Raw genomic sequence first — 27,560 nt, forward strand, 5'->3', positions numbered from 1 at the left:
TATCAAACAAAAAATTTGATCAGAAAAAAAGGTTTATATGAATTGAAGCATTTAAATTCACAATAAACAAACAACTTAAATAAAGTAGCAGTTTGGCGCAAAAACTGCTACTTTTCTAACGCTCAGATTCGTAAATTTGCAATGACACGACCTGATAAACAATTTAAATGTCAGAGTATGGTACTTTTTTCTAATGATTTCCTAATTACACATTCAAAAATAGTTTTAAGCCTTTCTTTAAAAAAACAAACAAACGCGTATTTCGGAAGACTTTTGGGCCTTTTTAGGCCCCATAGTTTGCCCGGAAATACAACCAATGACCCGGAAGTTAGCTGCGGATGCTAGTTATGCGGCTTGTTTTCTCCCTTTTTTGTTCTTTGTATTATAATCAAATTGAGTGAACCTGTCTTCTGGTCAGAGATTCAGCTGCTTTTAACGCAGTCAGAAGGTAAGTTAAAGATTAGATGCGTGGTTTCCCATTGTGTGCCTGCTGTGACTCTGAAATGATCCGTTTTTAAACTGTCCTTGTTCTGCAACGTGAAGCACGGTTGACATTAGCTTTCGTTTAGAGCTTCCATTTACAGCTTTGCATTTAAACCACGCTGAGGTATCTGCTTGTTCCATGTTTTTAAATAGTTTCCCACCTTTATAACAAAAAGGTTAGACTCTTAATACATTTTATGATTTTTTTTCTTTTTATAACGGTTTCTGTGTTAAGGGCATTTACGTCTGGGGCGTCAAGGTTGTTTTTAGTCGATGAATCACATACAGCTTAATCTGACCTCAATAAAACCATTGGATAATAACTTACCTTTTCTAAATGTTTGGTAGTATAATTTACATTGATATTGGTTCACAAAGCAGATAATTTAGGGGGCAAATGCAGGTTTTGCTAGAAATTTGTCCCATGCCACTCTATTCATGCACATCACCAGCCTTCTCATTTTGCATTATAACTCTAGTTGTTTCCTGTTATATCATATATAATATGATATTTTATATCCGAGTATCACTACACAATTAACATGACAAAAAATTTACTTTAATGATGTCATTGCAATATTTATAGTGAATGTTGGAAAAAATTAATAATACAGATGTAAGTCAGATTTATTTTAATTAGCAAGAGGATTAGTATAGGATATTCATAGTGTGCATATTTTATTTATTTATTTCTTTTTTTTTAATAACTCTGTAGTTATAATGGTGAGGTTAGACTCTTAGAAAGTTTTATGTCCACTATACTCCTAATAATTATTTTCAACCTAATAATCCTTACTATATAACTCTGTTGATGTATAACCTAAACATCAAAGATATCTCCCAGATGGAAAAAACGATTGCAGATATATTTAAAAAAAAAAGTGAGTTGGTGCAAGGTTAGCAGAGTCCAGTGTAAACATTCCCAAGTCTAGGTAGCTACTCTGTTCTTCCCGTTTGGCCTTTTTAAAAGGAGAATCTGAATGCAGCATGAAGCATGATGGCTTGAATCTGGTCTTTTTATGTATCATCATTTGCAGAATTTTTTTTTTCTTTTTTTACCTGTGGCTCAGGAGGTAGAGTGGGTTGTCTACCAATCGAAAGGCTGGTGGCTTAATCTCTGGCTCTATTCTGCATGCCGAACTATCCTCGGGCAAGATACTGAACGCTGAATTGCTCCTGACGCATACTGAGTGTGGCTGTTAGATTAAAGTTAAAATAAAGTTTCCTCTAAAATAAAGTTTTATTGGTGAAAAAGTGAAGTTTCTCAGTGTACAGTTGGATTCATAGCGGTATGTAGTTTGCATTATGGGAATTGTTTATTGTATGCTTTTTTTTTTTCGTTTTTTTTCTTTTAACAAAACTTGAAAATGCAAACGTCTTAGAACACTGGTTTGTCAAGCAATTGCTAGTCTGTCCCAACCTTCATTGGATTTAATGGCAGTATAACCTGAGGGAAAGCTCAAAACGTACATTGAGCTTTTCCTCAATGTACTTTTTATTTTTAGCCCTTTCTCAAAAGAAATCATTTTCATTTAAAATGTTCAAGTTTGTAATCATAGGAGACATAATAAGCCCCGCTATATTTTCACCAAAGCCCTTTGCTGTCATAAATTGTCACCACAGCAGCCCCTAATTTCAGCTGTTTTCGTCTTTCACAGAAATACTTTGCCATCATGTTCCTCACCCTCACCCTTCTGCGAAAAGGTATTCCTGGAAAGCAGTGGATCGGAAAGTATCGACGGCCTCGACAGATTACTTGGCAAATGAAACGCAACACACTGAAGCAGCTGGAGCGCGAAGCTGAGACCGAGTACTGGATCAGCCGGCCGTACATGACCCAGGAACAGGAGCACGGGCATGCAGCAGAACGCAGAGCCCAGAACTGGCTCAAGATGAAGGAGGCCAGCTTTGCGAATTTTCCTGAACACAAACGCATCACAGATCACCTGAGTCATCTGAGAATCACTAAGAACTGGTCAAGTTAACGTGTGAAGTGACATGCAAAGACTGCGTTTATAGTATAACAATCTAAAACAGTTAATTTGTCCAAAGAAGCCCTGTTTTTGTTTATTATGGCTTATTATTACTGAGTTTCTTGATGTCAACTGAGAAGCCACTTTGAAGTGTTCCCAAAAGACCGTTATTACTCCCTCTGTTCGCAGATGTTTTGGGTTCGGCTGAAAATGTGACTGGAATTCTTCCTTTCGATGTAGCTTATTTTGGATAAAATCCTCTTCAAAAGTCGTGTTTTATCTGTGCCTCCTTAATTAAGAGCTTAACAACAAAATACACTTTTAAGTTCAGCCTCCCCACTGGTTACAAAAGCTCTTTAACTGAATGAGCTGCACAAGTGTATTCCATGAGGAAAACTGAGAAATTATATAGATTATCTGGGGTATTTAGGGTGCAATTATGTAACTTTAACGAACAATTGAACACATTTTAATTTGTTGTGACTGTAAAGACTTTTTGACCCTTTGAAGTTTTATAAGAGTGGGAGGAATATTTTTTTTTAATCTAAAGGAAATGCTTTGGTTTTATTCACAGATCCTTTTAAGGAATTGTGTTTGTAGGTAATGAGCCTTATTATTTTATCTACTGCTCTGTAGTCTTGTGATAAGATATGCTTTATGATTCCTGCTATTGCCACAAATCTAAGGCTCTCCAGAGACTCTGGATTATTGGCCCTCATGAAAACTCAGATGAAGCACAACACTGTTGTCTAACAGTGGTTATTGCCGTCACATATCAGTAATATTGACAGAACCAATACGTATCTGGAGGAAGAACCTTTTAAGGACAGACTGAATGAAGGAAGGTGTGACCCAAACACAAACTCAAATTACATGCCCTTAAATGGAAACACAGACCTGAGGCAAATTTATCTGTAGTTTACTTTAGGACATCATTCAGCATTTCCAAGCAATAAAGCAGACAATGCATAACACATGCTTTATTGGTCGTGGATATAAGAAATAATTCACTGTATAGTGTAAACACTTTTGTTAAAATTCTTTTACACAATGAGGGTTTAAAGAAGTGTCACAAACAATAGTATGAAATGCTGATATAGTTTGTGTTCTACATAAATCTGTGTTTTAGTTAATTGATAGCACTAAAGAAGATACTGACTGTCAGTGAGAGCACAACCAATCTGCACACACGCAGCATTACACTGTCTGATAACAGTTATTGCTTTTATGTAATAATTCATAATTATGTCAACAGACAGGTGGAAAAGCCAGCAGGTGACCTGATTATTATCCTTTTAAGGAAAGACCGGAGTAAGTTGTGAGCAAATAAAAAAAAAGAAAAAAAAGAAAAGCAAACACTGACTCGGAAATCATCTGCCCTTAAATGGAGCCATCAGGCTCATGTACCCACCCCAATGAGGGTTTATCGTCAATGATGTCCACATGCTGAGCATAAACACTTTGATTTTGTGTGCATAATGCCTGTAGATGCTACATGAGGGGTTAAAGTGTAACTGGCAATAATATAAGAAGATAATGTGCTCTGGTTGCTCCTGTCTTTCTATCAGTGTGTGCAGGACAGTGAAATAGCAAAACAGCAGGAAGATTCTGCCATTTTCCACCTTTTTAATTGGTGTAGCACAAAACAGCGGTAACCAGAGCTTCTCTGCAGCGCAGGCAGGTTGCTGGTTTCCATAGTAGCCATCCAGTCTGATTTAGACTTGCAACAACAGGCGAGCCCAAACTGTGAGGACAGAAAACCTGCAGCCCTCACCTGCAGGTATGAGGAAACCATTCATGACATCATTCTTTCCACCTAAACTGTTTTAATTTCGATGGAAATGCCACTGCTGGATTTGTTTTCTTAGCCTGTCTTAGTGTGGCCAACTACGAGTCCAAAATAACTGAGCAAGATTTATGAGGTGATGAAAAAAATGTTCTAGAAAGAGCTCACGGCAGTAAACAAAGAGGAAGCCACAAAGTTCAGCATTTTCAGATTTGTTCAGATTTGACTTTTACAGCTAAAAAAAACAACAACAAAAAAAACCTGAGGGTCTTTTGAGAAGATTTGTCCTAATTCCCATGGTCTATTGTTGTAGTCTTTGTAAGATTTTGTGTCTATTAATGTATGTTTTATGTTAGTTGGGCTGGATGGGTGGGTGGGGTCTGTTTGGAGGTCTTTGAGGTTATTTTTGAGTCCCTTTGCAGTTGCCTTGGCCTCTGTGTGGATATTTAATTTATTTTCCAAAGAGAAATATGACTTCAAAACGTCTGTCCTAGGGGTTCCATTTCGCCTTTGGCCATCCGAGTTGTGCTTGTTGGGTTCTTTCATTTGCTAATCCCCGCGTGACTTAAACGCTCTTAGTTCCACAACTGCAGTTTGTTGAGAGCAGGAGCCACTGCGAACTTTCAGTGTACGCATAATTATGTCCAGCAGATGGAGCTCCAGGTCCTGTTAGTAACACCAGTCAATAACAGCCAACCCAGAGTCTCTCCTCTCTCCTCTCCTGGATGATGAGGTGCGTAAAGAGGCGCCAACGCACCACACCGGGCTTGGGAGGTAGCTAATGAGCACACCAGACAGCCAGCCCCTGTCCAAGAAATCCGCTCAGAGCCGGAGACACCATGAAAACAAACTGCAGATTGCGGAGTAACGATTCACCTGCAGACGACTGAGTGAAGCGGCAGGATGGCGGGGGGTCGGAGGGGACTTGTGGCCCCTCAGAATACTTTTTTGGAGAATATTGTCAGACGGTCGAACGGTAAGGATGATGCGATTTAAACATTAAAAATGAAATCTACTCTGTTTTGGAAAGCTAGACATAATAAATGCCTCGACACAGTCAACTAGTCTAATTAACTAAATAACGAGGAGGGCTAATTAATTAAGAATCCTTTATTGAGATTTTTTAAAGTAACATTTTTGTGACCTTTTTACCAGGAGGGGGAAAACTACTGAGTGTTAAACATTCTGATTAATGTTTCTAGTAGGACTGTCAATATCTCACTCGTGTATTTAGAGTAAGCCTATTCATCTTTAAAATTATTTCATTTTTTTCCACTTTCACTTTTTCACTGTGTGCATTACAACCATTAAATGTACTACTGATTACATAAGACCATTGGAAGTGTCCAAGGAAAGATTGTATGGCTCAGAAATGTCTGGCGTGATACTTATTTCAACAGTTTTCACATAAATAGATTATCAGTATAATATACAGTGAAAAGTCCTGTTTTTGATAGGATTCACTTTAATTTCCCTTTAAGTTACAGGTCAGTTTGAAATTTAGCTGTTGGGATTTTATTATCAACATCTGAGGCATTATTATTTATTAAACTAAATCTAAAAATGTATCCAAAAGTAGTAGACATTTGTCCAAACATAATCCTAATAGTTATTTTTATCATGTTCTCTTTTCTTCATGGAGTCTGGAAAGCCTTGCACCATGTTCTAACTGGTGCTATGAATCAGTTAATAAAGAGGATTTAGGCTTTCTGTTATAGCATTTTGAATTACATTTCACTGAAAGAAAACACACAGACCAGACTTCTCAGGAAAAACATATGAACTAAAATTAAGATTCTTTCTTTTTTAAACTTATAGAGACAAGTGGGATTTGTTAAGCCAACTGTTCTGGCTTCCGTAAAAACACAGAAAGTAGCTTTTCTGTGTTTTTTAGATCCAACAGGACGTGACAGCACGGACTGGAGAGTTGACAGCTAGCTGTGACAGAGAACCACCTGCGTTTGTTGCCTCTGTCATGAGACACATTTTGGGAAAATTACTGAATACGTACTATCTTTATGGGTTTTTTTGCTTTTGTTTTTTTTAAATAGGGGTTCACACATGTGAAACCACCATGTTTCTGTGCATGAACTCTCCGCCTCACTGTCAGTCTGCTCCTGCTGCACATATCTACATTTAAATGTGCTATGACAAACGGGGAGCAGCCTGCTCAGAGACAGTGACAGCATCTCTTCACAGTGAGGCTGATGTCTGGATTCCTAAGCTGTATAATATATTTAAGAAAATCCACCCTTTAAAAACAAAAGCAGATACATATATTTTTCTTATGACCTTAGGCAGTCCATGATGGATTAGTGAGCGGTAAATCTCTCCCAAGCTTGAAACAAAGGAGCCGAGACTATAATCTGCTGGATGCCACTGAGACAGTGGTGGGTGGGCATTTGCAAACAATGAAATATTCCTTTTATGTACCAGTCATTCATTTTTAAATAGCTAGCTTTGTGCTATATTTTGATGACAGTGTTCAAGACAACTTTTTGATTTTTGTGCCCAGCAGTTCACCACCTACTTTGACTTTTAAATTATGCAGATATCTTCTCTTCTCTCACTATACTTACACTCCCCATTTAAACTTGTCAAACATTTTTCTCAGCACTTGTCTTAAAAGGAAACGAACAGTCACAAAGAACAGCACTGATGGCTCAATTACACATGTCAGTAACTTAAAAAGGTACATATTATGCTCATTTCCACCTCTGTATTTTTATTCTGGGATTCCACTAGATTAGCTTTGCATGTCTCAAAGTTTAAAAAACGTCTTCGATATACCTGTTTTATATGTTGCCCCTGAGTTCGTCCTCTTGTCCAAAACAATCCCTAGATTTCTTTACTAAAGTCTATTTTCCTCTGATTGGCTGACATCTAGAAGCCTGCCGAGGGGCAGCACTGACAGTTCTACGTGCTGCCCCTGTAGAAGACGACTGTATAGAAACATCACATGGAAAAAACAGACTGAAGCCTGAGATTTTGGCTCACAGAGATTAGAGATCATTGTTGGAAATTTTTTCTCCCAAAATTTGGTTCATAGTAACAACCTGCATACGTCTGTTTACTTGTCTTTTCAAATGACAGTATACTAACAAAAAAGCATAAGAAAGGCACGGTTGAAGAAACAGCTGAAACAACGTCGGATTACGTTGATATTAGTGTTATATTTGATACTGTAATATAAACTTACCTTGACTTTTGTAGAACATAGTCATGTTAGCTATACATTTTATTTTGTATTTATGTTTTTCTGTAGCAGTGTTGTAGAAGAGTGTATGTAGTCCAGGCATTTTAAGAGCACTGAGCAACACTGATAATGTTACACTATATTTGCAACTCATCCAGTTATGTGCAAATGCAATGCTGGCATTACTTTAAGTGCTTTTATGGTTGGTCCCACATAAAATAGGGTGAAGCATAACAGGTCGCTTTTATTTGTTTCGAGTAAAGGTGCCACGAAAGTGTCCTGGAAACCTCGAAAACTGTTACAATGCATCTCAGAAATTAGTATAATTATAACCAATCAGCAAAAACAGAATGCTACCAGTTCAGGCCCAGCTGATGATCAGCTGTTAAAATGATTATTCAGCTGCTGGAACAGCTGCTGTTGTTTATGGTAGTGCACTGTCAGGATATGCCAGTTGCCATTCTGTTACACATTTGCCACATTTTATCGAATTAAACCAAAATGCTTATTTTTAGGACCTCCATCAAGAGCTGCAGCACATTTGACTCTAACGACCTTACCACATTTAAAGTCACTTAAATTACCTTTCTTTCCCATTTCGATGTTCAGATTGAGCTTTGTCAGGTCATCTTGACCATAGCTGCATTCCTAAATATGTCAAGTTGCTGCCATGCGATTGGCTGATTAGATATTTATGTTAATGAGCAATTGAACAAGTGTAGCTACTGAGTGGGGCCATGGGTGTATAAGTGAAGCTGATGTTAGCTGAAGAAAGTTGAATCCATTAGCGGCTAAAGTGGCAAATATTTCTCTCAGAAGTTATTAAAGATGAAATCAAAGCTTAAAAAATTGATCACAGGGTTATAAATGTGATTAAGTTTGCATGCTTGTTTCTGTTTTTATCTGCACTCATGTGGCCACTAATGTGTTAACTTAACCAGAATAGTTTTTTTCAGATAGTTTGTCTATCAGCAGCTATTCAAGTTAAACACAACCGTGTCTCTGTTTGTTTGACATTCAGTGCATGTTTCTCTCTGTAATCTGTTAACCCTCTTTTCTTTTCAAACATTTCAGTTTGGACACTGTCACATAGGCAGACAGGTACTATGAAGTTTAATTTGGCGTGCTGCTCATATTCCCCCGTCAGTGTCTCTCTTTTTGTAATGTAACACTTAATGTTCTAGACCAAATGCTGTTAATTTACAAAGCTCAGATCTGAAATGTTTGCTGCAACCCATTAGTGAGTTAACAGATGCCTCCTTTTATGCCTCCTTCCTCCCAGGATCCCAACATTAACATGTGTTCACTGCAAAATAACATGTTGGCATGAAATGTTCTGTGCATCGTCCCCATGCTTTTAGTGATTATTCATGTGTTTTTGTGTTTAGATGTGATATATAAACTGCTTTGTGACCCAGTGTTTTGAATTTCTTCCCTCGTGCTCCTTTACTTCAGTGTTGTGACATTGTTATAGTCTATTCCTGTATGTTTAGTTTTTCATGTTAGCTAAAATCACTATGTCCACTACTACATAGTATGTTCTATTTTATTATGTTATCCATAAAAATCAACAAAATCTTCCTTTGTTTTTGATCCCTGTAGAACATTGTGTCATTGTGTGAGCTAGCTTGCAGGCATTATACGTGTAATGTTTTGCGCATTTTATATATCAAAATGTGCATATGCACAAGTTATTTCATTTGTCATTTAAATGCAAATGTTATTTGTAAAAGTGACACATATTCATGTTAAAATTTGTTTTAAGTTTTTCAAAGTTTCCCAGAAAAACCCACTGCAGTCATTTGCACAATGTAGTACTTTATCTCGGTTTTTTAAAATGTCACTAAAATAAAAAAATAGCAAAGCTATCTGTTTATTTAATGTATTACGACATGAGTAACAGCTTGAGTATGCTAATTATATAACTGCTGACAGGTTGAAAAAAGGATGGAAGCAAGTACGCATGCGAGTCTGGTTATTTAAGCTTATTAACATTTAGCCACAAATACGTTTTGCTCTGAATAATTCAAAATATGCCACATGATAACAAATGTGTTCTATTCTCCATAAAGGGTAGATACAGATATTTACAGTTTTCTAAAATTAATGGCAAACATAACTACTTTTTCACACACACACACACACACACACATTAAGCTGCCAATTAGGAGTGTTACAAACTCTACATAGGTAAATATAAAAAAGCAATAAAAACCTGTTTTTGCACTGCCAAGAAGCGAGTTAATGAAGCAGATAGTTGGATGCTTTCTGCATAAGCAAAGAGTTTGTTTGGTTACATTTGTTTACACTTGCCCTGAGTGTTTAATGAGCCGTAGGCGACCGTGGACTCTAATAAAAATCTTTAAACTGCTTTAAGTCAACAATCTTTTTAATGATAGATATTACTAAGATAAACATATGCTTATAAAATAGAAAGAGAGATATAGATATAGATGGATAGTGGTCAATAACCTTTTTACTTTTTCAGTTTAAGATACAGTTAGATACAGGTCTTTTCCCTTACCCTGTAGTTGAAGTATGTTACACTACAATGCTATTTTTAGGAAATGCTGCGAGTTATTTGCCCTTTTTATTTCCTGTTCACTCTAAAACAGATACCAACTTTGTCCTGGGAAATGCTCAGATAGTGGACTGGCCCATCGTCTACAGCAATGATGGTTTCTGCAAGCTGTCGGGGTATCACAGAGCAGAGGTGATGCAGAAAAGCAGCACCTGCAGGTAGGCAAAAGGGAACTATTAATATATTGTACGTTAAAAGCTAAAAACAAGAAACTGTCATACGTATTTAAATTTATTAAGAGAATTTCAAGAACACATCACAACATAAACATTAGCTTTGTTCATTTTAGCAATTATTTGTTAGTTACAGAGAAGTAATGAACTAAAAACTAAAAGTTTAACATAGCCTGGCTCTGGGTTGGCAAAACCTAAAACTACATCATGTAAAAGGAGGGCTTAACATGTAATATGGCTATTTTTCAGCACATAATTGGTAGATTAATTAAGAGCTGTCTTCATTCAAAGATATCATTAGAATGAGTGCCAGGGATGTATAAACCAGTTGTACAAATACGCCAAGAGAGCAGCTCTATACATTAGATTTACTTCAGACTTGATCTATTTGAATGTTATGGGCTACTATAAGTGCAGTTAGGTCCAGCAGTCAAACAACTAAACGTGTGCAAATTCCAGGGAGATGTATACTGTTTGCACTGCTGTGATTTCTTTTTTCTAACGTACAGCTCAAGAAGTTGCACGTAAAAATGTATTCCTTCAGCAGAATGTCTTTTTTTTTACACTTACAGTACTGAAAATTCAAAGAATCAGTAAAAAAAATTGGAGCTTACTGACGATTTTAACCCAACACTGAACATGAACCTGGCCTAGAACAAGTTAATGTACTGTATTGTACTGTACTACTGAAAACTTTAAATTTAGACTCAAAATACTTCATTAAGCCCTCAAGCATTTAGTTGTTATGGCACTATCTTAATGTAAACTTTTTTTTTTTACAGCTGTTTCTCGTCAATAAATAAATAAGATTGTTCAGTGACACTTTGAGAACATGTTATGGTCGCTGCTGTCTCGATGAGCTCCTGGCAATGCTAAAAATATTCACACTTTATTGTCATCAAGTTAGTTTAAATTTCTCCATTAAAAAGAAATGTGTGGAGCCCTCACTTAGATCCTTTCATCACATAGGTATGGTATTACTTTGGGTCCTGTGATTAAAAGATCTGTATGGGGTTGGCACTGTTTGATCTGACATCAGACAGTTTAATATGTAGTTCTGTCACAATAGGAGCCATTTTTAGTTATGGATGCAGCTACTGTGAATTCCTTTGTTTTTATGCATTTACACCTTCTACCACCAGGCAGAGCGCGCTGATGTTGTGAGGTGGGAAAGCTTTATTTAAGGAGGATAATGTAATCAGTAGTTGCTTGTGATCCGAGAGATCTGCCTTTAATGAATATTTGGAGTTATTTTAATTGAAATGGAAAATATAGCCTATACTGCAAATAGTCCCTACATGCCACAACTGACTATATGTAGTGTTTTCAGATTGAACTTCTTTGCAAATTTGCTTGTTAATTACCAGAATAAGAGGAACATTCACCCATCAGCAGTACATGCAAATGTTTTTTCTGTTATTTTTTTAATGAAATAGCAAGAAGTGCTTCTGGTCAGGTGCAGCGTCTGCAGTAATGGGATTTGTTGTTCAGTACAGTGAAGTTGTACTTGAGGTACATTTACATATTCCAGATCATCTTGTCACTTTAATTAAACCATGATAACCTGAGTAAACACAAAGTGCACACTCTAAATGATATTTTCATTTATTAGGGGTTAAAAAAGCTATCCAAACCTGCCTGTGTGAGAATTTAACTGCTCTTTTAACAACTGGTTGTGCCATTTTTGACAACAAGAACTGCAATCAAGTGTTTGTGACTGGCCGTTTTTCACATTGCTTTGGAGAAGTTTTTGCACATTGTTCTTTAGAGAATTGTTTTAATTCAGCCACACTGCAGGATTGTCAAGGTGGACTTTCTGGTGTTTTATGGATTATTGTCCTGCTGCATAACTCGAGTGTGCTTGAGCTTCAGAGCATGAACTGATGGCTAGACATTTTTGGCAAATGTGAGGCTCTTTGTTCTTTTTGGTCAGCCTTGGAGCGCTAACCATAGATGCTATTTTTGCACAGTCTCTTTCTTATTGTTTAATCATGGACACTGATCCTAACTGAGGGTGAGGCCTGCAGTTATTTAGATATTCTGAGTTCTTTTGTGACCTCATGGATGAGTCGTCAGTGTGCTCTTGGAGTAATTTTGGTAGGCTGGTCTCTATGAAGTGTTCTCCAGTTGTGGATAGTGGCTCTCATTTCCAGTCCCAAATCCTTAGAGATGGCTTTGTAACCCTTTCCAGACCAAGAGATTACAATGACTTTTATATTGAATTCTTTAAATTCTGGCATGATGTGTTGTGCTTTGAGATCTCTTAGTGTACTTCACTTTTAAGTTTTCTTGATTCAACAGGTCTGCCAGTAATCAGTGCTGGGTGTTGCTAGTGAAACTGAACTTGTAATAATTTGTTGGATTTGTTGGATGGCCACTACTGCTGTTCCTCCTGCATTATAACTTCTTTTTTTTTTTTACACGCAACCAGCACTCTACACCCTCTTTTCACTGCCACACACTTGACTAATTGTCAGTGTGACAGGAATGTCTAACCTTTGCCTAAGTGCTTGTCTAGGTGGAGATACAGTGGGACAAAAAAGTATTTAGTCAGCCACCGATTGTGCAAGTTCCCCCACTTAAAATGATGACAGAGGTCAGTAATTTGCACCAGAGGTACACTTCAACTGTGAGAGACAGAATGTGAAAAAAAAATCCATGAATTCACATGGTAGGATTTGTAAAGAATTTATTCGTAAATCAGGGTGGAAAATAAGTATTTGGTCACCTCAAACAAGGAAAATCCCTGGCTCTCACAGACCTGTAACGTCTTCTGTAAGAAGCTTTTCTGTCCCCCACTCGTTACCTGTATGAATGGCACCTGTTTGACCTCATCATCTGTATAAAAGACACCTGTCCACAGCCTCAACCAGTCAGACTCCAAACTCCGCCATGGCCAAGACCAAAGAGCTTTCGAAGGACACCAGGAAAAGAATTGTAGACCTGCACCAGACTGGGAAGAGTGAATCTACAATAGGCAAGCAGCTTGGTGTGAAAAAATGAACTGTGGGAGCAATCATCAGAAAATGGAAGACATACAAGACGACTGATAATCTCCCTCGATCTCGGGCTCCACGCAAGATTTCATCCCGTGGGGTCAAAATGATCATGAGAACGGTGAGCAAAGATCCCAGAACCACACGGGGGGACCTGGTGAATGACCTGCAGAGAGCTGGGACCAAAGTAACAAAGGTCACCATCAGTAACACACTACAACGGCAGGGAATCAAATCCCGCAGTGCCAGACGTGTTCCGCTGCTGAAGCCAGTGCATGTCCAGGCCCGTCTGAAGTTTGCCAGAGAGCACATGGATGATACAGCAGAGGATTGGGAGAATGTCATGTGGTCAGATGAAACCAAAGTAGAACTTTTTGGTATAAACTCAACTCGTCGTGTTTGGAGGAAGAAGAATACCGAGTTGCATCCCAAGAACACCATACCTACTGTGAAGCATGGGGGTGGAAACATCATGCTATGGGGCTGTTTTTCTGCCAAGGGGACAGGACGACTGATCCGTGTTAAGGACAGAATGAATGGGGCCAAGTATCGTGAGATTTTGAGCCAAAACCTCCTTCCATCAGTGAGAACTTTGAAGATGACACGAGGCTGGGTCTTCCAACATGACAATGATCCAAAACACACCGCCCGGACAACAAAGGAGTGGCTCCGTAAGAAGCATTTGAAAGTCCTGGAGTGGCCTAGCCAGTCTCCAGACCTCAACCCCATAGAAAATCTGTGGCGGGAGTTGAAAGTCCGTGTTGCTCGGCGACAGCCCCAAAACATCACTGCTCTTGAGAAGATCTGCATGGAGGAATGGGCCAAAATACCAGCTACTGTGTGTGCAAACCTGGTAAAGACCTATAGTAAACATTTGACCTCTGTTATTGCCAACAAAGGTTATGTTACAAAGTATTGAGTTGTATTTTTGTTATTGACCAAATACTTATTTTCCACCCTGATTTACGAATAAATTCTTTACAAATCCTACCATGTGAATTCATGGATTTTTTTTTTCACATTCTGTCTCTCACAGTTGAAGTGTACCTCTGGTGCAAATTACTGACCTCTGTCATCATTTTAAGTGGGGGAACTTGCACAATCGGTGGCTGACTAAATACTTTTTTGCCCCACTGTACATTTTATTTAATCATAAAAAGTATACATAAAGTAATGGACAAACTGACATTGAAGCAATAGTGCTACACAAAAGGTTAAAGGATCACCAGAGTTTATTTATGTTTAATCCGGTAGGAGACATGACCTAACACTCCCAAACATAAATGCCAACTTCAATGACACATTGTAGGAAAAGTCAGGGGATCAGACCAGATTTCATGGCAATATTGCTGGGATATTTTAGTCTGGGCCAAATTGCTGGGCTTGACACGGGATTGATAATGCTGTCTATAAAGCCGCGTCTCTAGCAGGGCTGAAGAGCCGAGTGATCAGTTTTTGATTTATTTGTCACAAATTCAAACCTAAAAATACAATTATCAGCTTAAACCTAACAATTAAGATGTGGATACACAGTTATTAGTGACACTGTGGGGCTAACTTTGCTATGTCAAAGGCCTGGCTTTATACGAGACCCAACTGACAGGAGAATCAATTCTTTTTGCCAGAGCATCTCCCCAGAGGAAGTTCAAATTACACAGACCACTCAATTAAATCTGATATGATATTCCCATAGTTAAACACAGTCTAGCAGATTGTTTTGGGTTTTTTTGCACCACCACAGAGCCGGAAACCAGACACAAATCTGTGATGTAATCAGCTTGTAACAGCTGAAACTGCCTTTGCATCACCGACTATGATGGTAAACCTGTAGATATACATAAACATAAAGGAATAAAAGGTTATTGGAGTGAGTAAATCATTTCAGGACTTGTGTTTGTTGTGCCTACAATAAGGATGCCACTAACCACCATATTAATAGGATCCCAGTGAAACAGTTGGTGCTGCCAAATCTGAAAAACGTGGGAGATTTCATCTGTTGCGGGAGATGGTGTTTTTTACAGCCAGCACTGCGGCTATTACTGATTTAGACCCTCGGGTGCCCAAACATAAGCTGCAGAGCACTCGCCAATACAAATATTGAAGCCAATGTGTAATGGTTTGTTGTGGTTTAATATCAGGTCGGTAAATCCAGTGCAGGCTTCTGTTTGAAAGAGGAAGACAAACAAACTTAAAATCTCCCGAATGTCTTTGATGGAAAGCAGAAAACGAGTGAGGGAGGAAACCTGATAATTAATAAATCACTAATGCGTTATTTCTGCAATAGGTAGTAATGAATTGTAGGAGAACACACTGAGAGATATATTCATCACTAATTACTTAATTATTGTGGTGAAAAGATCATACTGAGCACTTACTATCAAACGGCTCACAAGAGTGAGGATGAGCGTAAAAAGAGGAACCAGTGATTAGTAGTTATCAGTGAACGAATTAATGAAACAAAACATTTCCGTATATAAACTTGCATTTCTCTATTTCTGCATTTTATTGGTTATTCCTGTTTCTTTGTAGCTACACTTCTTCACACGTTTATTCCTGTATTTCTTTGTGGGGATTTCTACTATCTTAAGTCTAAAGCAGGATCTTGGTGAACTAAACAGAGGCAAATAATTGCTATTGAATATGTATGACAAAAGCCAACTGCTGACCTATTAGCAACACCCAATAGGGGCTGTTTATAGGCCTTATAAAATCACAGGGTAAGCATTTTGTGAGGTAGTCTTGCTGCAGGGAGATGTTAGGAAAGCGGCACACACTAGCATAGCCTCCTTTCTTTGAGATTATTTTTTCGGTTATTATTATTTTATAGTTATCAATATTTAATTTATCCCGAGAGAAGGGATTTGAAACCTTGAGTAGTGGTGGAAATTTTGAAAAATATCATCAACTTTAATGCTTTTTTACAGTTTTTCGTGGCACAAACACTATTAGCTTGGAAAGAAGAAGAAGAAGAAGAAGAAGAATAGATTTCCTGGTGCTTCACTGCTTTGTCAGAAGAATCTCTAAAAACGTCTAATTTTATCATGTTAAATGGGGCATTATTCTTACACAAAGAAATACTTTAAAAAGTTACATTAAACACAAAGAATTAAGAAAAAAAGGTATTATTAAAAAACAAAAGACTTTCAGGTTCAAACTACAGTTTCTTGCACCTACCTCTCTTAAATATATATATTAAGTGGCATTGAAAGACATAATTACAATACTCCAGCCGTATAAAAGGCTATTAAGACAACAGTAATAAAGTGATTTTCCCATGGCAGTGACTGGGAAAGCAGAAATTTTGATATATCTCAGCCCTCAACATGGTCATAAAGGCTGAATCTGAGCCAAGCAAGAAGCAAAACAAAAGTCGGCTATTTCATTAAAACCTGGCAGCGCTGGTGTTACTGCCAGTGTTTAACTGCTTATGGAAGATAACTATACAACACTGTCTTTTTATGCATTGCTGTATGTTAGGAATAGAGTCACTGGCTATACACTCAGCAGCTTACACAGTTCTCATGTTAATAATTTATATATGCTGCATTTCTTTACATGAGTCGATACTCTGGGTTTTTTTTGGGGGTTTTTTTTTGTGCCCATTGGTTCTCTACTGGAAGATCACTTTCCAGATCAATTTTATTTTTTAATCTGAACCATTTAAAAAAAACAAAGTAATTTAGGTAGTAGCCACTTTCTCTTCAGACATATTCCCGCACCTTTAATCATCCTGGTGTTCAAGTTATTTTTATTTGATGTAAAAAAAAAAAAAAAAAATCCTGTGCCTTATTATGAGCTCATAAAACATTCACATTATGGATTTTTAATGTTTTTGAAGATGACTCAAACATAAGATGTATGCTCATTTCTCCAGAGTCTAATAACGAGCTCTTTTTGCGCATCAGTTACATCCTTCTATAAACACACATGATGATGATGATGATGAAGTGATTTGAGGAACTGCTATTACATATTCTTCTTTGAAGAATGTCATTCTCCTCCCCGCACAGGGGAAAGATGGGAGGTGTGAGATGAGGACATTCGTCACTGATGTTACATCAAGCGCTGGTCTGAAAAGTCTCTGCAGCATCAGAATTTAGTCTCATTAAATTTAGCCTTCCTTTTGTATTTCATAACAGACTATATTTAGATCACGCTGGAGCAGGCTGCTACTGAGGCTGGCACTAATAAGTAAAGTGAGATGAATGTCTCTGTAGTGTGCTTAAAAGTGTTCGTGGTTGCTTAACCCATCTTCAGGTTTAATTTGCATTTGGCCAATTAGCATCCAGGGCTGCATTTGTCTTTTTATGTTTTCAGGATACAATTATATGAATTTTAACCCACTTGATATTTTACACAGCTTGGTCTGCTTAGTGTAGATATAATTTTTTATAACTGAGGTGAAACTGAGCGGAAATCCTGACCGAGTCATGATTTAAAGGTAAATGCAGTGACACAAAAAGTTGTCAGAGCAGTGCTTGATTTTAAGCCAAAAGAACAAAATCTCACAAGGTAATCTAACGCTAAAGATATTTTCACATTCAAACCTTTCTCGCCACCCTTTTAGCAAAAGAGAGAAAGTTGCTTCTCTTTTAAGATTTCAAATTGTTATTTCCCTTTGTGTTTTCCAGCTTCATGTATGGGGAGCTCACAGACAAGGACACGACGGAAAAAATGCGACTAACATTTGAGAATTATGAGATGAACTCGTTTGAAATACTGATGTACAAGAAGAACAGTGAGTAGCGACTCCACATGCGAGAAAAGAGAAAACTTCCACCGTCTCCTCATCATGCAAATGTATTCAGAGCCTCTGTAACATACAGCAGAGTTCAAAGGCAGCCAAGAACATTTCTACCTCTAGAAATGTGCTAATTGGTTGAGAGCCAGACCAGAGGAGCCTTCCTCAGCAAAATGTGGGGTTGTTTGTTTCCTGTTGTTGGTGTAACATGCAAAGTTTTGAAAGGCCATCAAGATTCCTACTATGCTATATGCACACTCTGATTCTTTCCCTTTATAAGAAGCAGGTGATGAAGCTAAATGTGTGCTGTTCTTTGTACTTTCAGGGACGCCTGTTTGGTTTTTTGTGAAGATTGCTCCCATTCGTAATGAACAAGAAAAAGTGGTCCTGTTTCTCTGCACATTCAGCGACATCACAGCCTTTAAACAGCCTATTGAAGACGATTCTTCCAAAGGTTAGACTCTGGGCAAATTTAATTTGTTTAACTTCACATTTTTATCAGACAGGGTGAGAGGAGGTAAAATAGGGAAAAAAAAGAATGTACATCCATACTTGGGCGCCACATGAGTCTGTAAAATCCTGTTAGATCTGTTTTGTCCACTACACATGATAGACCCGTATGATCTACTTCTCATTCAGAGGTAGAAGTCAAATCAGTCTGCCTGCTTTCACCATTCACCAGTCAAATCAGTACACAGCACAAAAAAAGTTATTCACTGGACTGTATGAGTGTTAAAGACAGATAAAATAGAACATGAATTAGTGCACGAGTGCATCCAGTAATAGGGGCAAAAACGGGGTTTGTCGTTAACATGAAACTGGAATTATAGTTCAGGCTTGAGCATCAACAGGTAGGATGAAAAAACATGTATGTTTGTGTTCGCTGCACTGATACTGGAGAGTAGCAACATATTGCCAAAACAGCGTTTGGAGGGTTGATGGACAAATGCATTTCATCACTATAAAAGTGATATAAAATGTGCACTATAGGGCACTAAACTAACTAGCAGTTGCCGGTTTCCACATGTAGCAGAGAGGGAGTGGTATTTTTAATAATTAGGATTCATCCTTTAATTCACCATTTAATTCATTGGACGTAGGTCCAATATTTCCACTCGTCTGTGCTCTATTTTTAGTTTTCACCAACTCTTTAGTGAAATTTATGATTCTGAATCCTCAACAGTGTACACCAGCCAGTGGCTAACTTTGTCTGTCTGCTGCTTGGTGTTCAGTAGGGAACGTGCACTGCTTTTGCTGAAAACAGCAGCCTGCTGTGACCATAAACGACATTAATGAGAGTGAACCAAAGCCACCCACGCAATTATGTTGACCAAAAGATGCAGAAACCTAAACATTGTGTGCTATTTTTCGACCTGATAGATTTGTGGAAATAAAAACAAAACGCACAATAAGTTGCACTGTGTATGTTTGTGCACAAATATCCCTTCTTAAAATGTCTATCATGACTCTGATGTTTGTATGAGTACAGTAAGTATACCCTTACTGTTTTCACAGAAATTAAGACGGTAAGTAGCAGCCAGATGCTGCTAATCAAATTCACTTGATTAATGGATCATCAGTAAGTGTGACCACCTCGATAACGGGAAACATTTTTTCTGGCCTGGAGCATTCAGCTTTGTGTGTACACAATGCCACAATCTTCCCATTAACAGACGTACCTGCAAATTTACACAAGGTCGTTAAGAGAAACTGCAAAAACCCAAGGGCTTCCTCTTAGACTCCACAGGCCTTAGTTAGCATGTTAAATGTTAAACTTAGCAACTGCATAATTAGAAAAAGCCTGAACAAGTACAGGTTGTTTGGAAGTGTTGCCAGGAAAAAGCTTATTCTCTCTAAAAAGGCACATGGCAGCACTGCTTAGGTTTTACAAACCTACATCTGAGCAAACTGCAGAAGTTCTCTAACAATGTCCGTTGACCATAATGCACTGTGCTACATTTGGTGAAAGCAAACACAGCATATCAGCACAGATATCTCATACCAAGCACGGTGATGGAGGGATGATGATTTGGGCTTGTTTTGCAGCTACAGTAGCAGCTTGCTCAACCATGAACTCCTCATTATGCCAAAGTATTCTACTGTCAAATGTGAGAGCATCTGTCAGACAGTAAAAGCGTAGTCAAAACTGGGTCATGCAACAGCACAGTGATCCCACTCATAGCAGCAAATCTACAAATCTGATGGGAACGTAACAGATCTGTGCAAATGCCCACAAACCTCAATGAACTGAAGCAACATTGTAAAGAGAAGTAGGTCAGAATTCCTCCACAAAGATGCGACTGACTGATCATACATTTCAAGTTATTGCTGCTAAAAGTGGTTGTCCAAGCTACTATATGATAATGTATGTTTCTAAGCATATGACAGAAGATCTAAACAGACCTATACTAATGATCTCATGAGATCGTATATGATCAGGTGGTCTGACAATGTCCATGAAGGTAACTTAAAAAATTAAACACAGGACTATAGAAAACCACATCCTGTCAGTGGTTGACTAACATTTTATGAAGAACTTTTCTTTAATTCGCCTGGCCCAAGAACTTAACAGTTTTTTAAAACCCAGAGGCTGTTATCATGTTCTGTCCTATTTGGCTTATAAGACTTTTTCTGGGCAGTTTGTATCAGGAGCCTTGAAACCGTGTTTCTTGGCTTGGCCTTCTTCACCTGCACGTGAATTTTTGTAAAAGTGAGGAATCATGAATTTATTCAAACTGAAATCTGAAGCTTGTTGAAGTTGTTGATGCCCTGCATACCCAGATAATAATCAAGCTTTAATATGCATACGTAGCAGATGCTGAGCAAATGTTCAATACTGAAAAAAGTGATTTCAGAGCCACAACTCTACAAGCAGCGAAAGCGTGTTGTAGCCCCCGGAAAAATCTGAAGTATCAAGACTCATATTGAAAATTTGTTTTCTGTTCGTGTTTAATGATCAGGCTGGGGAAAGTTCGCCCGGCTGACTCGTGCTCTAACAAGCAGCAGAGGAGTCTTACAACAGCTGCAGCCCACAGTTCACAAAGGAGAGAACGTCCACAAGCACTCCCGCCTCGCTGAGGTAAGGTTCGCTCATTGGATTTAATTTCAGATTTTTTTTTTCCACTGTTGAAGTTAAACGGTGTTACATTCTGTAGGAAATAAAATGTCCACAGATGTGAGATGGTGCTTAAATGTCATTAGTAGGTGAAAATCTAATAAAAAATATGAATAATGTGTATGAGAGGGAAAACGGAGTAAATGAACAAGGGAGTTACATAAGAGCTAACTTTGGACACATTTTTCATGAGCAGGTGAACTTCAGTCACTAAAAGGATTAGCAAACCTTAGCTGCAGCATTTTTGGCTCCCCAATGTGGCAATTTACCTGTCTGTGCTGAGCTTCACATATTAACTGGGTTTTTTTGTGCAGGTTCTGCAGCTCGGCTCAGATATCCTACCTCAGTACAAGCAGGAGACTCCCAAAACTCCTCCTCACATCATCCTGCACTACTGCCTCTTCAAGACCACATGGGACTGGGTTATCCTCATCCTCACCTTCTACACCGCCATCATGGTGCCCTACAATGTCTCCTTCAAGATGAAGCAGAACAACGTCACGTGGCTGGTGGTAGACAGCATTGTGGATGTCATTTTTTTGGTGGACATAGTTTTAAACTTCCACACCACATTTGTTGGACCTGCCGGTGAGGTCATCTCAGACCCCAAGCTGATTCGAATGAATTACCTGAAGACATGGTTTGTTATTGACCTGCTGTCATGCCTGCCATATGATGTCATCAACGCCTTCGAGAATGTAGATGAGGTGAGTGCAGCACTGTGCGTATGGCTCGAATGACTTGTTGATTCAAAACCTGACTCCCAAATAATAGCAGTTGTTGTTTTTCTTTGCTTTGGCTCATAGTAAACAAAACAGTTGGACTGTCTTGACCTGGCAGAAACTGAATGTATTATTTTTAGGTATTTTTAAGTGGTTACTGGCTGTTTCCCCATTTTCTACTAGTCAAGGAATATGAATGCATATCATTTTAGATTTAATCCTTTTAGACTGTTGGTCAGTCTAAATAACGTCTTGAAACACCTTGAAGTAACAAGCAAATTATTCTAAACTCGTGATAAAATAAAAAGCCATCAGCCATATGGACCTTTGGTGGTGTCCATCATGTCTGGTACCTCAGAGGATGGTGCTTTAAGGGGTTTTAAAGTGATTAGCTTGTCACACGTCACTTTATAGGTGACATTTTGTCACTGGTGATCATTCCAGCCTCCGGTTGCCTAGGTAGTAGGCCCCTGATGTGTTTACCATGTGTCAGCAGTAAATCAGCAGTATCCTTCGCTGTTGTATCCCCATTGTTACACTTGAAGTCACTAATTGTCACTGAATTTCTGGCTGCCATGTCGATTCCTCTCTGGATGCCACCTTAGACTCTTTGTAGTGCTCCCCCAAGCTATTCCCGAATAGTGTTTGCTGCTAGAAGAGGACACAGCTGTCAGGGAGTGCCTTTATGCTAGACCTGCAAGAATGTTTTAAGATGGAAACAATCACATGAATGCCAGGATTTAAGGATTTTCAGCAGAATATTGAGTAGTAATGAGATGATGGATGTATCTTACTTCAGCTTTCAGTGGTTTTAATGTTGTGGTTAATTCTGATTCTCTTCAGTCAAACTGAATTCAGCATTTAACAGTGATGTTTGAAATACATGTTATCCACTGTTATTTTATTTTTTTAATTTCACTTTAAACAACATGGAAATACACAAATATATTAACACATTAAAGCATGAAATTAATTTTCCACTGTGTAATAACTGATCTCTAAGAAAGTTTTTAAGCTTCCATGTCTTCTTATTAGTAGTTTGACATATGCATCATTGCAGTAACGATGGGGGAAAGATAACATTGCATGAACCAGGCCTTTGTTTCTTTCCTATAGGGCAGCAAACACAATATAAAACATGTGGATAGGTGTTACTCTGAAATGTGTACACTAAATGGTTTATCGGAGTAGATTAAGCACTGATCCTGGCATGCGCTTCACAGTGACTGCAGCCGCTTATCATGTTCTCTTGCTGCAAACTTCCCACAAGAAGGGACTTAGATTACATACATGGCTCTTAAAGATGAAGGCTTTGCTGGTGATAAGTGCATCACTTTGCATCAGATTACTGCTGCATTCTCTGCTGCTTATTCTCTCTCTCTCATCAGTCACCCTGAGTACAATGTATGTTGTTGTGCGGATAAACAAATGCTCGAGAATCTTAGTTGGATCTTAGTTATTGGATCTAAATATATCTAAATAAGTTTGTTGCTAAGCGATCATCACTACTCTTCAGCCAATGTAAGGATTTAACAATTAAAATGAACTTTAATCCAAAGTTTGTGAGGTGATTGTGATATATTCTTTACAGCATGTGGTGCCAGCTCTATGACCTGCTCTAAAATGTGAAAATGCACCGTAAGCCCTCTAAACCAATCAGGACTTTTCTTACTTTGGTTTCTCAGAGCGATCAACAGCAACTTCACATTAAGATTAAACAATGGAAAAATAATTTTACTGTTAAATGCAAATTAAAATCCTGTAAATAATGATTTGATGGACAGGTTATTAGGTTACCATGCAGCCATTTAGCCACATTATCAACTACTCTGTATCAGAACCTGTTCACTGGTTGTTATTTTGGGTAGGAACATTAAAAAACAAGTTTTAATGAACGGCTTAATAATATGCTTGTTTGTGAATAAATGTTCCACTATAGTGATGAGTGTTTGCTGGAGAGCCATCACAGGATCTCGAGATAATTGGCACATTTTAATTTGAGGAAGGAGCGTTAACACTGTTGAACTCGGCCACTCGCCAGTGCACCACTGTGTCACTGATGCCCTAAAGCCATTAACACCCAATGACAGTTGACTAATCATGGGAAATTGTGCCATTCTACCAGACAAGCACTTTGAGTTAGTCCATTTTTAATGGATAAATTTCAGTTTCATAATGTGATGAAGGAAGGTTTGCTAAAAAAAAACCTTACTTTGGTTGGTTCTCTGAAGAAAAAGAGGTTATTTGGTCTATTACGTGAAACAATTTCTCATCTGCATTTAGAATAAAGAGAAAAAATAACTTGAAGGAAGGTTTACATGTAAAATATTTTACATGTTTAGCTCTCTGTGATTAAAGATGTCCGAGGAGAAACCGCAGCTTCAGAATCTGGCGTAAATGTATCTGGAGATCTTTCCCCCCCCCCCCTCAAACAAACGTGTTGATTAGGCACTTTAAAGTCCTGCATTTGCCAGTATTCATTATATTAGTGTATCATTTTGTGTCTCAGTGTGTGTATATGTGCCACATCTCTTGCTGTGTATGTGTGTAAAACACTGTAATAGCAGTTTACGGTGCAGTTTACGGCGCAGTTTCTCACTGCGCGCTGTTGGGTGTCCCACACAGTATGAAATATGCAGTAGTAAAGCTGATTGGTGGACAGAGAGCATTTAGTGCTTGCAGATCAGGCATTTCAGCCTTTCTAGTATTTCATCGATTCAGCATTCTAAATGCTGACGAGTTCAGTTGACCGGAGCAGTCAGGGGTCAGTAGAAAGGAAAAGCAGCAACCTTTTTGTAGCTTGAATGCTGATGTTATTTGATCATGTGATGCTCATTAAAGAAAAACTAAACCAACCATGGATTGTCTGAATAGATTTTGTCATTGACAAAATCTTTGGAAAGTATATGAAAGAGCTACAGAGTTCTTCTTAGTTGATTTTTAAAAAAGACAGTTGATTATATAAATTGCTACCAGTTTAAGTAAATGCATCATTAATTGTAGCTTTAAATTGTGAATATTGGCTGGTTTGACAGTAGATTGAAATGTCATTGGGATCAAATATGGATTGTGTTCAATCTTTCACTGAGCATTGAGTTCAAACAGTAGCTGGAGTGTTTGATTGTTTAGGTTTTCTTTGTATTATTGTAGCGTCTCTACTGTCCAATGTAAAATGCCTTAATGTGACTGCTGTTGTAATTTGGCACTATATACATAAAATTGAATTGAATTGAATGTGTGTTGTATCCAAAATAAATTGGAGACTCATTTAGGCTGATTATACTCTCCTGAATACAAATGCAGCAGATAGCTCTGGAACTCAGAAGCGTCTGTTTTTGGTGCATCAGTCAGAACTTGTGGTCACAGGAAATTGGAGAGCAAGCAGATTTTTGCAAGAGGCCTCTGATGATCAAATTTGCATAACGGAGACCCAAGAGCACCCGACATACTCAGGGAAGTGGAAGCATTGGGGTTATTTTGTAACCGATGCACAGCACTACTAGGGATCAGAACTCCCTAGGCTACCAATTCAGCAACTGAACAAACACTGAAGTAATGGTTTTATGGATCCCTTAAAATTCACATGAAATAATCAGTTATTTCATAGTGTGCATTTCATGCAGGTTAATGCAATTTAAAATTCTTTACTGATTACTGAACATAAAGGAAATGATAAAATCATAAATAATACTAAAAACATGTAAAAGCTAATTTTATAGCTAGAAATAAATGTATGAGCCAGGTTACACAGATGTGCTTTTAGTTTGGTTACATTTTGTTAGTCCTCAGAAACTTGAACAGTCGTCTTTCATGCAAAAACTGAAAAACTTGCATGCATACATGTGTGTTTCGATTTCACCATATGGCATCCAGCAGTATCCAGTTGTCTAGGAAACAGAATCATTGCACAGTATAGTCAGTGCAGTATACTGTAAACTGAGCATGCTCGGTATGCACTTGAAAAGACGTCACTTGCTATTCCATTGATGTAGCTGGAATATTATATGATATGTAGCTCTGACAACTAAACACTGCTTGTCAGGTGTTGCTGCGCTTATTCTGTAACATATGTTACTTTTATTTTTCACTCTTTCCATTTTAAAGTGATTATTTGCTTATTATGCTGCCATGGATACAGTGTCGCCTTCTGAAATAATTATCCATTTAGGTGATTGTCATCCATTTATAAGCTGTTTATCGAAACAATATGTCAGATATTCAAAGGTCAGTGGTTTTCTCAGTTGGATATAATTATAATTTTTTTTATATAGATTTTAAAGCTAGTGAAAAAAAAGAGCTATTTACTTGAACTTTCTTTTGAGATACTATTTTACGGACTTGGCATTTACCACCTAATTCATAAAAACATCTGCAGCAGCGAAGATAATTATTTGATGCAGCCTTACACGAAACAGTGCAGCCTAACATTTACGTATGCATCTGCTGTGAGTAAGAAATGTGATACGGCAATGGAGGTAATGGATGCATTGGCTGTAAACCGACATCAAAGCCATGACCGCAAACTCAAGATCATCTTCCATTGTGTCTCTGCGACAACTCAGTGACTCCAATTTGTTCCAAATTGCTTTGAGGCAAGGGTAAATGAGAGTGAGCAAACAATTGCCTGTGTTATTAAACCGGTATGGAAACATCTTGCTGCTGCAGCAGACCTTAACAGCTGACATGAATAACTTTGATGGCTGTTTTCCCCCAACAGGTTTCCGAATAGAAAAGAGAAGATCATTAACGGGGAGCCGCTGTCAAAGTTATTCTTGGCAATTTGAAACACTGACCGATTCGGTTTTTCACTCAGGAATAACCCAAAACTACAATAAATGGACCACCTCATGTTGCAAGTGGTTTGAAATAATAAAGCTTTGAGTGCGTGCTTTGCACTGTAAACACTTTCAAAACACAGATAAGAATGTTCTTTTGTGTTTCCTTTTGTTTGATTATTGAATGTTGATTTTTTTTTAAACTGTGTTTATTCATCGCTTACCAATGATCAAGTATGTTTTCTCTTACTTGTGCTTCGTTTTTGTTTTCTTCTTTTTATCCCTCCATTCTGTTTGCATGGCCCCCCCATCCTCTTCTGCCTGTGTTCATGCATGGAACGTGATGGGAAGAATTGGAACCACCGAGCTGTCACTCAAGTAGGCTTCAGTTTGATTAGAATATCATAGAATGTGTTTTTATTTTACTTGTAGACACACATTCACACATCGATCAGGCCTTAACAATTATAATAGGTGCACAATGTTCTCAACGAGGATATGGCAGTATAAATGCATGAACTGTCAAGATAAGATATTCTTGTTTTTTTTTCTCTCTCTGCAAAGCTTTTTAATGCCAGGATTGTCTTATGCAATATTTAAAAATGAGGTTCATTAAAATTGCACAAGAGCAGATTGAGTCCTCACATCAGCAATCATTTATTACAAACTGACAACAGTTAGATTTTCAACAAGAGTCCTCCTGGGATTAAAAATGTATTTTAAGACAGTGTGATTCTAATATAGAGTGGTATACATTATTTAAGAACCACCTCTTGCTGTTAGCTATCTCTGACGGCTTTCATTACTTAACTGGCTACCTTAGAGTTGAGTTTAAGGGCAAAGTTCTGAAATAGATCCAGTCTGTAGGTTAAGGTGGTCATTAACCTGCACACTGTTAGGAAGTTAAATAAAAGGCTTTTTACTGAAACTTGCAGAATTATATTACAACAAAAGTTGCTGCAGGAAAATTCAGGAAACGGCAAAAGAGCAAAAGGACAAATACCAAATCTCTTAACAAC

At 38.0% G+C, this 27,560-nt stretch overlaps 2 protein-coding genes across 4 annotated transcripts in view; both read left to right on the forward strand.

Annotated features, from left to right (window-relative positions):
• The first annotated feature begins 278 nt into the window (after positions 1-278).
• Positions 279-2,727, forward strand: mrpl57 (mitochondrial ribosomal protein L57). 2 transcript variants are annotated; one of them, XM_006783577.2, is made up of 2 exons: positions 279-448; positions 2,142-2,727. In XM_006783577.2, exon 2 carries the CDS (start codon positions 2,157-2,159, stop codon positions 2,466-2,468), a length of 312 nt encoding a protein of 103 aa, XP_006783640.1. In that variant the 5' UTR covers positions 279-448; positions 2,142-2,156; the 3' UTR covers positions 2,469-2,727. The 2 variants fall into 2 exon arrangements, with proteins under 2 accessions (XP_006783640.1, XP_006783641.1); XM_006783578.1 differs by lacking the exon at positions 279-448 and adding an exon at positions 533-607.
• A 2,254-nt stretch (positions 2,728-4,981) lies between these two features.
• Positions 4,982-27,560, forward strand: part of kcnh1a (potassium voltage-gated channel, subfamily H (eag-related), member 1a) — a 58,161-nt gene continuing 35,582 nt past the window's right edge. Inside the window, exons 1-7 of one of the 2 annotated variants that reach the window (XM_087850077.1) lie at positions 4,982-5,218; positions 10,054-10,177; positions 17,820-17,926; positions 18,255-18,383; positions 20,890-21,008; positions 21,359-21,751; positions 26,893-26,919. In XM_087850077.1, coding sequence (XP_087706203.1) covers positions 5,146-5,218; positions 10,054-10,177; positions 17,820-17,926; positions 18,255-18,383; positions 20,890-21,008; positions 21,359-21,751; positions 26,893-26,919 — 972 coding nt within the window. In that variant the 5' untranslated portion in view covers positions 4,982-5,145. The remainder of the gene's footprint in view (positions 5,219-10,053; positions 10,178-17,819; positions 17,927-18,254; positions 18,384-20,889; positions 21,009-21,358; positions 21,752-26,892; positions 26,920-27,560) is intronic. The other variant, XM_006783582.3, reaches the window with a different exon arrangement.

The sequence above is a fragment of the Neolamprologus brichardi genome, chromosome 13 (genome assembly GCF_056152115.1).
Source record: "Neolamprologus brichardi isolate AB-2024 chromosome 13, ASM5615211v1, whole genome shotgun sequence".
Lineage (NCBI taxonomy): Eukaryota > Metazoa > Chordata > Actinopteri > Cichliformes > Cichlidae > Neolamprologus > Neolamprologus brichardi.